This window comes from Podarcis gaigeae, assembly GCF_964106915.1.
Source record: "Podarcis gaigeae genome assembly, chromosome: 11".
Taxonomy (NCBI): Eukaryota; Metazoa; Chordata; class Lepidosauria; order Squamata; family Lacertidae; genus Podarcis; species Podarcis gaigeae.
Window position 1 is genome coordinate 23,360,623 of NC_139687.1, and position 16,238 is coordinate 23,376,860.

General features: G+C 41.2%; 1 protein-coding gene across 8 annotated transcripts in view; it reads left to right on the forward strand.

Annotated features, from left to right (window-relative positions):
- The window catches only part of PJA2 (praja ring finger ubiquitin ligase 2), a 40,817-nt gene extending 25,388 nt beyond the window's left edge, over nucleotides 1-15,429 (forward strand). For all 8 annotated transcript variants that reach the window (XM_083702315.1, XM_083702313.1, XM_083702319.1 and 5 more), the window contains 5 exons: nucleotides 2,934-3,119; nucleotides 4,383-4,494; nucleotides 12,267-12,381; nucleotides 12,617-12,738; nucleotides 14,749-15,429. In XM_083702315.1, the coding sequence (XP_083558441.1) occupies nucleotides 2,934-3,119; nucleotides 4,383-4,494; nucleotides 12,267-12,381; nucleotides 12,617-12,738; nucleotides 14,749-14,877 (664 nt within the window). In that variant the 3' untranslated portion in view covers nucleotides 14,878-15,429. The remainder of the gene's footprint in view (nucleotides 1-2,933; nucleotides 3,120-4,382; nucleotides 4,495-12,266; nucleotides 12,382-12,616; nucleotides 12,739-14,748) is intronic.
- Nucleotides 15,430-16,238: the final 809 nt, after the last annotated feature.

Below are 16,238 nucleotides of genomic sequence, written 5' to 3' on the forward strand. Positions count from 1 at the left end.
CTTTTGTAGCTGCTATAAAGCTGCTTAGACCACTCCCTCCAGTTCTTCAGTTCTGCTAGACAGAACATATATTAAATATTTTGGTTGATGATTTCCTTTCTGGTTAGATTTAAGAGCATGTAGAATTCTGGCTCTGATAAAATTGTCATGTTTTCTTAGAGCTGTGCCAGTTTGTCGTGCTTGTGTACAACCAGTTGCACAGAGCTTGAGAATTCATTAGCAGGGATTCTAATGACCTTTCCGCTTAAGTCAGTCACTTTTGGGGAACTGGACTAGAGCAGTAGGAATGTCTTGTTGCAAATAAGTAGTGAAGAATCGTGTGATTCATTCTAAAACATTGGGTTGAGGTTTTTTGGTTTTTTTGTAAATGAAAAGAAAAATATAGTTAAGACCATAATTTTGTCCACCTACACAATAAAGCAATTGAAAAGGAAATTGTTTTACTTGCATGCTAATGACCTTTTTCATGTCACCTGACTACAATATAACAAATCGTGACTCTTACAGAGTGATTTAGATAAGAGGTACGTGTGTTCTTAAATACATAGTGCTGACAGGTTTTAAATAGCAGCTAACTTTAAATTATTCCCTCTCCCTATTTTCACACACAAAAATATGAAGGTCTTGTAAATCATTTGATATTGTTGACCTTTATATAAAGACAGCAGACTGTGATCAGTAAGCAAGATAAATTTCAGTTGCAGCTAATTTAGCCAGAATTAGTCTCATGTAGGTATATAAACACTCCTTTATTTAGCCTTTTTTTATCGTCAAGAAGAGAATTGCTCAAGCTTCACATTTCAAGCTAAGGGAAACACACACAGAGCTTGGGTTGTTTTGTTTTGTGTTAAGACAGATGGGGAAGCAAAGGGTTATATCTAATTGTATTTCTTTGCTGACAGAAGACTTTTTGATCCAGTGGAGACTTCTGTGAGTTAAAAGGTGAGAGGAAAGTGATTTTCACAAACTCCTGCTTTCTCCTACAGTCCCTGAGTGTGTGCAGGTTGCTGCAGAGGGAAGGAAGAATATGTGAAAATGCTCTCCCCTCTCTTTTCGCTAATGGAAGCCTGTGCTGAATCAAAGAGTTTTTCATCAGTGAAGGCACACTATTAGATGCAGGGTTGTATAAGCCCACAATGTGTCATTGTCTTTTCACACAGAAGGATCAAGAGCAGGAACTCTACAAAGAGCAGGTAATAGTTCTACTAAGGCCCTCCACAGTCACTCAGTACAAGTAGTAGAGATGCGTAGCCACTTGTGTAGTGCTGATTGAGTCACTGGTCTGCCTCCTCATTCTAACACACGGTGCCAGATTCTCAGGAGTTTGAGGCTCATTCCTTGTGCAGTGGGTCAGTAGAAAAGGTGAAAAAAGATGTACCCATTTAGTGTCCTAATCATAAGTGCATTACTTTGTGCAGGTTCGCTCCTTTTGTACTATATAATTTGCTTTTTACTATAATAATGTTCTTAGTGGATGTTTCAACTTCCACAATTCATAGAAGCATAGATTTGTAGAGTTGGAAGGGACCCTGAGGATCATCTAGTCCAACCCCCTGCAATGCAGGGCTATGCGCTGTCCTATATGGGAATTGAACCTGAAACCCTGGCATTATCAGCACCATGCTCTAACCAGCTGAACTATCCAGCCTCAATTCCAAAAGGGATATTTTCTGACTACTATCAATATTTATGAAAAATAAATTTAATATACAGTGGTGCCCCGCAAGACGAACGCCTCGCAAGACGGAAAACCCGCTAGACGAAAGGGTTTTCCGTTTTGGAGGTGCTTCGCAAAACGAATTTCCTATGGGCTTGCTTTGCAAGACGAAAATGTCTTGCGAGTTCCTGCGGGGTTTTTTTCCCTCCCCCCCTTTTTCTAAGCCGCTTATCAGCTGATCCGCTAAGCCGCTTATCAGCTGATCCGCTAAACCGCTTATCAACTGATCCGCTAAGCCACTGATCCACTAAGCCGCTAATAGTGCTAATCCGCTAAGTCGCTAATGGGCTTGCTTCGCAAGACGAAAAAACCGCAAGACGAAGAGACTCGCGGAATGGATTCTTTTCTTCTTGCGAGGCACCACTGTAGCTAGAAATCACAGCTCTGATTAAGAAATTCCTCTGCTCTTGTTATTAGCCAGCTGCTTTAACTTTTCCTACTCACTTCTCTGACTATCTGCCTTCCAAATGATCCAATTACAGCCTACCTTCATGATTTGCAATTTGTGAAGATGGCAGATTTATTCCTCTCCAGAGCAAGATCGCTAATTTTCAGTTACAATAAAACCTTTGTCTTGTATTCTGTTTATAAAATGGGGGAAACAGTATCAGTCAGTAATTATGCAAGGATGAACGTTCAATAAACACAGTGAAGGTTTTTTTAAAAAAATATTCATTTAGTAAATTTATATTCTGCCCTTCCTCCCATGAGAGCCCTGGACAGCAACCACCAAAGTAATAAAACAATTAAAAATGAAGTAAAAACATTTAAAAGTATTTTTTAATTAAAAAAACTTCTAAAAACATGTTAAATTGTCATCGTTGTGCTATAGCAGTAGGAGAATACAAAATTCAACTATAGATTCATGAATGGACTTGACAAAGAGAGTAGTAGGGTGATATCTTCCCTGCACAATGTGCTAGGACTTTGGCTCACATCACCAGAGCAGTTTATGCAGACATTAGATCTTTATTATTCATATGTATATACTTACTCCCTCTCAATTTTTAGAATAGAAATAATGGTATTTTAGCTATTGCTGTTGAATCGTTACTTAATAGGATGTGCTGCTTTCTATGGAAAATTGCTGCCTAGGTTTTGTTTGCTAGCAGCTGGACATAATATGAGCATTCACCAATGAAGAGCACACTCTGTACACTTGCTTACATGTAGTTTTACTTTCATTTTGTATAGCTTTTCTCATTTTTGTATAAAGGGAACAGACTACCCTAGAGGACGGCGAAATTCCTTGGTTGCAGTATCATGAAGAAATTGAAAGCAGCAGCGATGAGGAAAATGACCAAGTGAGCCATTTTGTGCATCCTGGCTTTTTCATGTTGGATGGAAACAACAATCTGGAAGATGATTCCAGTATGAGTGAAGATCTAGACGTAGAATGGAGGTACTTTACTTATGTGCTGGTGCTTATTTGAGACATTCGCCACTCACATGTTGCCTGCATTAAAATCAACTGAGAAATGGCATAGTAAGCATTCCGTGCTGCTGTAACAGGTTAACTTAACTACTGAAATGTATTATGAACATTGGGTCTCAGCATCTGGTGGGCCTCTGAATCAAATTCAACATAGAGAGAGGTTCTGCTAGCTCCCCAATTGCTATCTAGCACTGCGATTTCCCTCCTTCCTCTGTGCAAATTAAAATGTGTGGGGTTGAGGGAGGGGGTTTGGAGAGTTGCATGATGAAGGGAGGGGAGGGTTAATCCAAACTTAATTCTACTGTGTTTTATGCTCATTTAGTATGGATGTAAAACTGGTCTGAGACCGTAATAAAATTTAGATATACCGGTATATATAATGAGGCAAGTCATGCTTATACACTGTATGTCCATGTCAAAAAGGAAGGCCTGTTAGCATGTTGGGCAATTGCTAAGGATTGACCTCACATGCCACCTGTTTCCTTGGCATACATGGGGGACTTACTGGCAAGGCCAATTGTGCAAAGGGGGAATATTTGGTCTGCCACTCACTAACGGATTACCATAGTAAAAATCCTGTAGCTGCAGATATTTTTGTTTCAGGTAGGTAATCATGTTGGTCTGATGCAGTCGGGGGGGGGGGGGTTAAAAGTTATCCAGTAGCACCTTAGAGACCAACTCTGAAGTGTGCATGCTTATGCACACAAAAGCTTATACCCAGAACAAACTTAGTTGGTCTCTAAGGTGCTACTGGACAATTTTTAATTTTTTAAAAAAAATATATTTCCCACCTAAGTGTTCATTAGCACAACTTAAAAGAAAAATCCAAGAAAAACCTCTTAAAGCTCAGCCCTGGAGACTACATTTTCACTTATTCCTCCCAGAGGAACTATAGTCACCCTAAAAGAGCCAACACTTTTTGACTCAAAGAAAAGAAATTTTGGCTATTAAGGTACCGTATTGAAAGTACTGCTAATCAGGTTGATTTTGTGTTGCATGCATCTTCTGAGATCACCAGGCCAAGCCTGTTGAATGGTTGTATATCTTGGCAGCAGCAGCAGCAGGTTTCTTTGTGTGGCTCGTTTTTTAGACTGAGAACTTACTATCTGAAGTTCTGGAACATGAGAAGCACATGTATGCAGCCCCTTGTAACAGCCTACTTTTTTGAGGGGCAGGGGGGAATATGGTATCTAATTGCAATTGAGAACATAAATCCTGCTTTTCCCCTAGGCTGCTTGATGAATTTGGTGATGGCTTGGGTGTTGCTCAAGCCATTTCGTATGTGGATCCCCAGTTCCTTACATATATGGCCCTGGAAGAACGACTGGCACAGGCCATGGAGGTAATTCAATACTTTTCTAAGTTTTCATTTTAAGATTAGTTAAACTGAGGGAAAACATAGCTCAGCTACATTTGTATTAGCGCGAACATCCACTGTGGATTAGGCTTTTTCATATTTATTGCATCTGTGAGGAAGCCCACAAGAAGCACCTGAGTGCATTAGCACTGTCCCCACAGTGACTCCAAGCAATTGGTATTCCTAGGCACAGTGGCTGTGACAGTGGAGGCCGAACATAGTTTTTTGAACATTGGAGGGGCCCAGCCCCTACCCCCAAAAAATGGGGGGGGGGGGAAGGCTCAGCCCTCAGGAGGTGGGCTGCAAATGGTGTAAGGAATTGAGGAAAGGGAGTATAAAGATATCTGCATAAGCTTTATTCTGCCCTTTGATTTTGCTCTGATTAAAACAGGATTTTGCTGTTCAGTGTGTGCTATATGAGCATTGAGCGTACTGCATTGTCTTAAATGCAATGTTAAAACATTGGCAATATTTCTATTTATAATGTATATGTTGCTGGATGGATGTCTCAGTTATTTCAGTTTTGTTCATTCATCCTTGTAGCATGGGAATGTGTTTATATACTCCCCCTGGTTTAAGTCAAGGGACTCAGCTAGGTTGGTAAAGAAAAAGCGTTTTATATGTGTTGTATATGCGATATAACACTTTGGCACCAGATGGTGCCATGGAGTCCTGTCTTTCCCTACCGGATTTCCCTGTATGAGTTTACAATGTGTTTAACTGAATCACTTCTTTGACGTGTCTAGATCCAGCCAAGGTTTTTTTGTTTTGTTTTTTTTTTTAAATATTTATATTGTATAGCATCTTACACATGGCTGCCATTAGTCTCCCATTTAAGGGACTGGCCACCTTCCCCAGGTTCAGCAGTACTGTGACATCTGATCCAAACCACTCATTGGTTTCTTCTTTAAGTTAAATGTTTGTTTGTTTGTATATTTTTAAAGCCAAGCTGGTCCAAGCTGTTTGTTATTGCTACTTTGGAAAGAGGTGTAGTTCTTCTATAGAACATAGAGAAGGGCAAGGGCTCTCCCTGATTTAGGAGCTGGATAGGAAGATGAAAGATTTCCATGCAGTTGCATTGTGCTTTGCAAGCATTCGGGACACCTCTGGAGGTCAGCATCATGTCACAAGGTCCCTGCCTCACCTGCCTTGGGGTGGAGTGTAGATAAAGTAGTGTGGCTCATCCTTTAATATTACCAAAGTATTATCAGAGTATACAGAGATAGCCCTTGGTATCAATTTTTTGGCACCTGCTCTTGAGTATAACAGTTTCTCTAGTTTGTCCTGTATTTAAGTTCAGTATTATGTAGGAGATCAGTTTCAGGCTTTCGGATGTGGGTAAATTCAGCTATTTCCTAAGTTAGTTTTTGAAATAACTACATATTATTGGGATAACTACCAAAACAGGCCATATGATCACAAGTAATTTAGATCCAAGTTTAGAGATCATAGAGGTCATTGAACACTTGGAATCTTAACGTAATGAGAAATGTAATAAACCTTTGCTTTTTAGTGAACAAGGAAGGTTGAAAAGTCCTCCTCCCAAAACTAAACCCAGTTCTATTTATTTGGGCTAACAATATTTCAGCCACCTGTTGTAACAATTGTGAACCTGATAGTTTCTTGGATCTTTTCCATTATAGCCTGGGAAAGTATTTTGGATATGTTTGAACTAGAGAATTCTGTCACAACCCCTTGAACAGCATAGGGAGCATATAATACATACAATTGTAATGCATATAATACTAATCTGTAATATAGTCACATGTTCCCTGGATTTCCTGCAATTAGGTCTGCATGCTCTGCTATTAATGCCACTTTATTGACATTTTTGTCAGTTGCCTTTTGGATTCTCTCAGTAAAATTAAATTAGGAATTGCCTGAGTTGTATGTTGTTGCGTTATTAAAATAGCAGTGTTTAGTGGTCTAAATAAATAGTGCAGATTGAGGTTTTCAAAAATGTAGATTCAGAATTTGGACATGTGGTCAACTACTGGAGAAATGCAGTGGTAGAGGGTAGAGCAAAGAGCATCAAGGTTGCAAATGTACCAGTCCTGAGCTTTTTGGCTCAGGTCTGCTGAATATTCAAATAAATAAATCATTGTGCCTGTCACTGCTGAAATTATCCTGTACATCCTTTTCCCCCCTGCTTTCCCCACCTTTTCTTCTCCTCCCCCAAGATGCTAGATAGTTCTGTGCTTTCCCTGTTGAGTTCATGAATAAATGGAAAACACATTTTTCTGGCTAATGTCTGAAGTGGGGGGGAAGCACTTTGACTTCTGAATGCATAATTGGAAAAGCTGTCGAGATGTAGGTTTTCCATTTAGTAAAATGGGATGAACTTCAGTCAGTTATATATAATACTGGCTAGGAGAAAACTAATTTCTTGGAGTTTAGACCTTCAGTTTCTATGAACTTTTTGAAGCATAACTTACGTTGAGGGATGAGAGACCATACCCGTAGATTACAGAAAATATTTATTTATGGATTTGAACTTTGTCTCTAATACTAACCACTGTACCACACTACCTTTCCTAAACATCAGGGCACCAGTAAGCTCAGGGAAGTATGACAAGTCCCTTGTTGGTGTTGCTACCAGCATGCTACCTGGGACAGGCTTATTGGTAGCATTGGTAGCAAGAACTTGGCAGCAGTTGTGGTGGACCCTGGCAGTTGCCCTAAGGTATCACATGCTGGTACTCATTTCCTTAGACATTTTTGATATTTTCTTTCGTAGAATAATGGCAAACTTTTTTTTGTTTACACATACAATCTTTATTACATGTTGAGGGACCGCAGAAATCAACAATAGTTTTAAATATACTTAATATTCTTTAAAAATAGGATAGTGATATTTTAATATGTAATTGTTATTACAGTATCATAAATGAAAGTTGCATTCCCAACTTCAGTTGAATAAATTATACATTTCAAAGTACATGTCAGTAACTTTTTACACAGAAAAAAAGAGAGTTTGTGTGCCTATGTATGTGTGTGGGTAGTATATGCATGTGTTCTGTCTTGCTTTGGTCTCACAGGATTTCATTGTGTATAAAAATAAGTTGTGTGATTCCTTATTAATAAATGAGTTCTCCATTTTATTTGATTTAAAAACAAGCCATTTGTCCTTTTACCAAAGACTTCTGTGTATTTCTTTCAATGTCTTATTTCATATCCTATAAAAAGAGAAAAAATTGTGATTCTAACAACTCTTTTTAGAAGATAGTTCAGTTTCTTGAACTTTGTTCTAAGAGGGAAATTCAGAACTGACTTTGAGCATTGTGTTATCAACATTTAGGTGAATTCCTTTAAAACACTGTACTCTTGAGTAGCTTGGAGAAGTTGTTTTCAAGTGGCAAAAATATACTAGTCAACACTACTCTGTTTCAGTTGAATGTTTTATTCCTTTGTCAATATATTTATTTCAACACCTTTAAACAAAGATTCCTTTTCTATGTGCTGCATTTAAATAACATGCTTAGTATTTCTTTATCAGAGAGGAGCTGTGTAAGAATTTAACATTATAGCTAAAATAACTGCAGCAGAAACAGCCATTAGTTTACATAGGAACTGGAATGTTTTGAAATTTCACTCCTTAGCTACTTTAGTTTGGGGGTGCACATTTTAAAAAAATGCTTTACTCCTCTTCATCACTAAACTACCGTATTTTTCGCTCCATAAGGCGCATCTAGTTTTTAGAGGGGGAATTCAAGAAAAAAACTATTATTTAAAAGGAGTGCTGAGCAGAGCTTGTATGCATCCCAGGCTCTGCTCAGCGCTCCCTTTCACAAGCTGTGTGGAGTGTGTGTGTGGCTCTTGGGGGCTTTTTCCCGAGGAGGGAGAAGGGCAGCCCATCACTGCTTTGCGCCCCTAAGGCAGAAGCTAAAACAGCTAGAGGGAGCGCTGCGCAGCACTCTCTCTAGCTGTTCTGGCTTCTGGGGTAGCCCGCGAAGCCTCCGCATCCCACTACCCCAGAGCTGCTCAGGAACTTGTCGGGGCTGGCGGAGGAAGCCCGAGTTTCCCCCTCCAGCCCCAAAGAGAAGCGGACAGGCTGCACACAGCCTGTCCGCTTCTCCCAGAGCTTCTTGGAGCTGGAGGGGAAAGCCCGGCCTTCCCCCGTCAGCCCCGACAAGCTCTGGGAGTATTCCCCACCTCCTGCCAAAGCCCACAGATGCCGCGCACCCTTTAAGGAGCGCGCAGCTCCTGCAGGGTTTTCTACAAGGAGGGAGAAGGGACTGACGCTGCCAGCCAGTCCCTTCTCCCTCCTCGGGGAAAAGCCCCCAAGAGCGGCACGCTCTTTAAAGGATGTGCGGCTCCTGCGGGCTTTTTATCCAAGGTGCGGGGTGGGGGAATGTGAATCTATTCAAATAACAAGCATGTTCATATAAATGACTTACCAGTGTCCACAGGTACTTGTAATTTCTGATTGCCTCCATTCCATCTATGTAGATGATGTACTTAATATGGCAGAGCGCCAGCATTTTTATTTTCTATTTTCTTCTGATTCAGTGAGTCATTGCCTTCCTGTAAGATTCAGTGACCTTTCCAAGAACATTACAGTGCACAAGAGCCTTTGCATGTAAGATTTGGAGTCGCAGGTAGTCTAATTTCCTGGAAAAGGCACAATGTAAAATGTTGATGCCATACCATAATTGGTACTTGTCATTTTGTGGCAGTTTTGGCTGTGGATTTATTTATTTATTTACTTATATTTATTTAGCTTCTTTGAATACTTTTGAATACTTCTTACATTCCTATGTTATCTAGAAATGGTATTGGGTGTATTTTACCCTCATCAACAGAACTTTTATCTAAGTTAAATATAGTTCTGGTGCCCTGCTGATGTGTTTTATGTTGAAAGTGTGTGATGCATGTCCTATACCAGGAGATCACAAACTTCATTCAGATAGTCTGTGGCAAATATATGAATTTGTGGTTGAAGATGGGAGACGTCACATCCATCACACTGAATACTTGTATTGATTTGAATTGTGCATTTATTCATTCATTCATTTCATTTCATTTTATTGTATTATGATTTGAATTCTGTGGAATTACGGTTGCTACAATGGACAGGAAAATGATTTAAGTGGTCTGTCAAGAACTTCAGCAATTTTCAAGTGGTCCATAGGGGAAAAAGTTGGGGAACTACTGACTTAAACTAAATACTGAAATTGTGTTGCAAAGCAGTTATAAAGAGAAAAGTAAGCAAATGTTTATTATAACTTACCGTATTTTTCGTCCCATAGGACGCTCCGTCCCATAGGATGCACCTAGTTTTTTTGGGGGGGGGAATAAAGAAAATTTTTTTCCCTTTATTTCCCCCCCAAAACCAGGTTGGGGAACAGTGGGATGGTGGCGCTGTGCCTCCCCGCTGTCCCCCGAGCATGTGGGGCTGGCCGATGTCTGCCCGGCATGAGGGGTGCTCTGCTTCAGGGCGCCTTGCGCGCCGGGCGGCAGGCTGCTATCTGCAGCTTGGGGAGCCCTGCGGGAACTCCCGCGGGGCTCCCTACGCTGCGGATGTCTGCCCGGCGCGAGGGGTGCTCTGCTAAAGGGTGCCCCACGCGCCGGGCGGCAGACTGCGGACACCTGCATGAAGCACGGGGTGTCCTCCGGAGGGCGCCCCCTGCTCCGCGCTGCAGGCTGCTACCCGCAAGCCTTCCGCACCCGGGGGGAGATCCCCCGGGTGCGCAAGGCTTGCCAACACCTGCGCGAAGCACGGGGCGTCCTCCGGAGGGTGCTCCGCGCTGCAGGCTGCCGCCTGCAAGCCTTGCGCTCCCGGGGGGAGATCCCCCGGGTGCGCAAGGCTTGCCGACACCGGCGCGAAGCACAGGGCGTCCTTCGGAGGGTGCCCTGTGTTCCGCACTGCAGGCTGCCGCCCGCAAGCCTTGCACTCCTGGGGGACACAATTGTCAGCTGCCCTAGGTTTCAGAAACACCTGTGATTCACGACACTTGTGCACCAAATTCGGTGATACCCATTCAATAATGCAAAAGGGGGGGGGATCAATAACAGCCATAGAAACACCCAAAAGCAAAAAGGCAGATGCACAAATGAATGTGGTTGCAAATGTGTTTTGCGGAAAAAATTCATCAAGAGAAGTGTTTAAAGCTTCTTAAAACCTGTATCAAGCAGTTTTTAGTACAGCTTACCTTAAGTGGCCAACAGGATTATGAAAGCACAACATAGGTCCATTGCTGCAGTTGTTAATCTTCCTGAGAACAAATAACCAAACCATGTTTGGCACAAATCTGAATACTAGAGTTGTATGCTTAACATAACACTAGTGGTGTTGCTCCAAAAGCTTATTTGGTTAGCCTTTAACTCACTAAGAAGCTGTGGGCCACACAATATCCTCTCAGCCCCATATCTACAATATAAAGAGCTTGGCCTGCCCTACATAGCTGTTGTTGGGAGTGCAGAAGACATGTATGTGGAGCATTTTGAGCACTCAAAATGCACAATATAAATTCAAAGTACTATTTGTTTTGATTTCCTGAGTAAGTGAACATATTTTCTCTCAGACTTTCTAACAGTTTCCCTTTTAAAATATATTAAGTTAAAACAACAGCAAGTAGTCTAATGGAATAAATATTAATGTATTAAAAGAATATATAGATTTAGATATTCCTGTGATGTATTTTTTATTGAAGAACTGCAAAGTTCTTTGTAAATGATGAATAATAATGCCATTCTAGTATTTTTCTGGGGAAGTAATGTAAATTTATGGACCTTTTCACTAAGCACTGTGACGCAGTGTGGAAGGTGAAATTTGGCATCTGTTCACCAAAATGACCATGCATAATCAATCAGAACTTAATTGGAAATATGGATGTAGTCTAAGCAGTTAGACCCCAGAGCAAAAATGTACTGCATTCTTGTGGTTTTGGAAAGGGGTTTTGGTTATCTTGGCCACATACCCAATGAAGTTTACATACGAAATCTTGTTTAAATAATAATAGCCCTTGTGTGGGTGAGTTTCTCAATTTTTAGACAATATCTTGATGTAATATTGAACAAAGGCATCTTCAAAGTATATGGCGCCACAGGCAAGTTCCTAATTCTGCAGCCCAATCGAACCACCTGATCACCTATCTACAGCTCATTCTGTATGTGCAAACCAGCACATGGCATCTGGTTTCCATTTTCCTAAGAGATTATACTGCATGTAACCACTGCTTCCCCCCCTGAGCACCATGGACAGTCCATTTTGGGGAGAAGGACAGCATAGCAAAGTTATGGCAAAGGAAGATGTAGCTGCCTAGGGCAAGGCACAAAGAGGGAAGCGTATGTTTTAGAAGCATGACTTAATAACCTGCTCCATAGCAGCATTAAACTATGCAAACCACTGTTGCAACTGAAAATTGAACTGGTAACAACTGTGATTGGTTGAAATGAGAGACTAATCCATGAAAGGGCCCTGCTGTTACTAAGGCAATCAAGCTTGGACCGCTCTCCCCTGCTGAAGTAAAAGATGACAGATGGTTCATCCACTTTAGTAATATAGATTCATGTTCATCAAGGAGTAAATTTTATTCTTTAATTAATTCTCAGAGATTAATATTTACAACCAGATCTCTCATACGTATTATATCAATTTAGCATTTCTGAGGGGAAATGTAGAAGCATGTCAATTTGTACCCATCCTTTTCTACAGTTGTTGAGCTTCATGCAACCCTTTTAAATGAATTTTTTTAAAGGAATAAATTATATCTGTCTTATGCATAACAGAAATGGCTTCTTATGCATCTTTTTAGACCGCTCTGGCACATTTAGAGTCCCTCGCAATTGATGTTGAGCAGGCCCATCCACCAGCTAGTAAGGAGAGCATAGACTGTCTGCCACAGATTATTATAACAGAAGATCACAATGGTAAGCATAAATGAGACAACTCGGGTCACAAGACAACTTGTGATTAAAATAATGGTGGCCTGTGGTTTTTTTCTTTTTTCTTTTGCAATGGCAGAATCTGACCTGCAATTAGAACTAGAGGCCAGTTTCAAAAGCTTTATGCTTAGAAGGCTTATATTTCTAATTGTGCCACCTTAATCTTTGAGATCTCCTAGGTTTTGAAAGTGCAGGCTGATATGTACTTTGTTTCCCTAAGCTGTAGGTCAGGAGCAGTGCTGTGCTATCTGCTGCAGTGAGTATATCAAAGAAGAAATTGTAACAGAACTTCCATGTCATCACTTCTTTCATAAGCCCTGCATAACACTTTGGTTGCAAAAGGTGTGTATTTGCATTGAAATGTAACAAATTCCTTTAAAACTCGCAATTTCTGTGAAACATTGACTACACTCAGTGGACATGGCTTTTTCCCTACTTGCTTTCAGTTGTACTTTGTGAAGATGCCAAACAAACATACAGTCATAATAATGCTCTTTTTTGAAGTTAAATTTAAATGTATAACTACATAAATGTTTTAACCAGTCTATTTACATGAATATGTTCAGTGCCATGTTAATTATTTTTTAAATGCTTCATTGACTAGAGATCCAATTGTTCTTGTGTTTAAAGGCAGAAAAGCTCTGCTGGTGGTGATTGTCATACTTCAACTTAGTATTGAAAGAATATAAAGATCAGTTCAATTCGATCCTAGGCATTTGTTTTCAGTAGCTGAACTGAACCTAAGTAACAGTCCTTCCACACACAAGTTCACTCCTGGTTAGCTTTCTTTCTTTCAGCAGCCTAATTAAGGTGGGGAAGTAGGGTGTGGGTGTGGGTGTGTTTGCTATTGTTAAACAGTTGGGAATCAGCAGTCCTTGCTGGTCTACAGCAAGTTACTCAGAGACCTACGAGTAGATCCCAGACTATCACCCCCAAAGTTTTTGGAATATTTGCAAATTTCACAGCTTTACTATAAAGTTTGATTACAGTGAAACACAAGTTAGCAATATTGTTTTAGTAATGTTTTAGGCCTTTTATATTGGAAAATTTGACTACATTCTATTTGTGGTTTGACCCTAACAAATTCCTGAGATTTCAACATTTGCTGGGGCAACAAGTGTTAACTTAACGTATTTTTCGCACCATAGGGCGCACCTAGTTTTGGGAGGTGGAAAACAAGAAAAAATTATTCTGAACCCCAGAAGCCAGAACAGCAAGAGGGATCTGGCTTCCGGGATACCGTGTGGCTGTTCTGGCTTCTGGGGTAACCGCACCAAGCCTCTTCAGGGCAGTGGGATGAAGGCTCCCCCTGCCCAAAGAGGCTGTGCAGGGCTAAAGCAGAAGCCAGGACAGACGCGTCGCTGAAGGGGCACTGCGCCTTCTCTCTCTCTGCCCAGCGCCCCTCCTTCACAGGAGAGGTGCTGCGCAGAGAGGGAGAAGGGGCATCGCCCTTCAGCGAACCTGGAGAAGGAACAGAAGGAGACCCTTCTGTTCCTCCTTCGGCTTCGCTGGACAGGCGCGTTGCTCAAGGGGCGCTGCGCCTTCTCTCTCTCTCTCTCTCTCTCTCTCTCTGCGCAGTGCCTCTCCTTCGCAGGCTGCCGCCCCAAGCCTCGTGCACCCGGCGGGACCTCCCGTCGGGCGCGCAAGGCTTGCAGACACTCGCCCAAGTACGGGGAGCCCTCCGGAGGGCTCCCTGCGCTTCGGGCAACAGGCTGCCGCCCCAAGCCTCGCGCGCCCAGCGGGAACTCCCGCCGGGCTTGCAAGGCTTGCGGATAGTTTCCTGAATCCTGGAGAGTGAGAGGGGTCGGTGCGCACCGATGCCTCTCGCTCTCCAGGCTTCAGCGAAAGCCTGCATTCGCACCATAGGACGCACACACATTTCCCCTTCATTTTTGGAGGGGAAAAAGTGTGTCCTATGGAGCGAAAAATACGGTAACCTGCCCTCATCAAGACACTAGTCCAGGGGGAGGGGAGGGTAGTGAGTGCAAAATTAGGCAAAATTCATTTCAGAAAGCTAAATTCAATTTCACATAGTAGTGTACTTTAAACAAAAAAATCTAATCTAGTGATAAGAACCTTCTTAAAATACTGAACACAAGTAATACCACATTTCGATGTTTCACTACCTCTACTAAAGGCAGTCTCCCAATTTGCTTATTCCAGAGAAATTTCTCTGAAATTGGCATGACACCTAAGACTGTGGTCTTAGGTTAGTAAACAGGCTGCTTCACTCACTCATGGTTCACACCCGCAAATCTACGTTTATTTGAGGTGTTGCATTTTGGCATTCTTGCGTACCTGGAATTCTTGTAGCTGCATTGTAACTGATCGATGGCCTTTTCTTTCATCCAGTCCGGAACGTGTCCTGTATGCCGCCATGTGCTTGCGCCTGTGCTTCCAGAGACATCTATTCCCACAGTTACCTTCCTGCCTGATCATGATTCTACTCCTTCAGTCCACAGTACATCAGGAACACAATAAAACGAACATCTGAAAAGAGAGTTTGAACCATCAAATTTTACTGTAAATTTCTCCTGTTTAATTACAATGTGAAATTGGTTTATATGTAAGTATATATATATAAATATAAATATATATTAAAAACACTTTAAAGTATACTAGTTTAGAAAGAGAATGTATGACCTTTCTAAGTGGTTTAGAAACCATTTAGAGCTAGAATTATCAGACTAAAAGGAGTAAAGGCTTGCACTAGTTTTCCTCAGTAAAACATGTCGCTGTTAATGTCTAATGCTTATATTAAATTTGTCTTAAGGAATGATCATTATTAATGTGGCACTTGTGTTCAAGGTAATGCAACTGCAGTGCAGTTGGAGCTTACGGATGTTATGCATATAACCTGTTTTACATTATATAATAATTGAGGCTTGGGTTGTTTCTTTTTGTTGAAAAATAGTGCCACTTGATTACTTTGTACATAGCTCTTTCATATTTGCATCAAATGTGAAGACGTTCTGTGACCACAGCAGTAGTATACTTTGGTTTCACTGGAAATAAAAAAGCATAATAACTCAACTTCCCTGTGATTTCATAAGAGCATGTGTGCTTGTGAGCGTTTCTCTAACCAGTACCCAGAACTGATAGTTGGGCAGCTTTATGGAGTTCATAATCCGACACAATTTGACATGCCTGTGGTAGAAACCGAGGGCACATTAGACTATAGAAAACCTGTGGGAGCTGGGTGCTTTCGTTATATCAGCTGTTGGAATTTAGATAGGCAAATTTTAGGGGCCAGGTTGCGAGGTTATAAAGGGGTCATACTGCCTGCAAAGCTACTGAAATACAATGGAAAGAACTCCGATTCTTGTCAGTAGGACACCTAAGTTTATTTTACATTACAATGCATTAGTCTTCAAAATTTTCTGCTGCCTTCATTATTAATATTTTTATTATTTTAAAATTGTCTGTGCACTAGGGTGAGCTGCTGGGTTATACACTATCCACTCACTAACTGTTCTCTTTATACATTGTGCAATACATCCAAAACCCATGATATTCATGGCTGGGGAAATTATGCAAGTCTCCAACGCTGAAGTGTCTGCAGATGTATTATTTTACTGTAAAAGACTGAAACAGACGCATCCCGGGGTTCTTCTACCCAGCTCTTATTTAATTTACCATGATATGAAAAAAGATTTTGCGCTTATACATGAATGATCTGTTAACAGCTACATTTTTTTTTAACAGTTGTCAGAGTATATTCTTCACTTGTCCTGTAAGTGCTTTAGCACTGTAAGAAATAGCAGGGATGGGGGGAGAGAATAATTCCACACTTCACCCACAAAGAATGTCAGCTCACAGTTTCTAGAACAAAAGGGAAATAA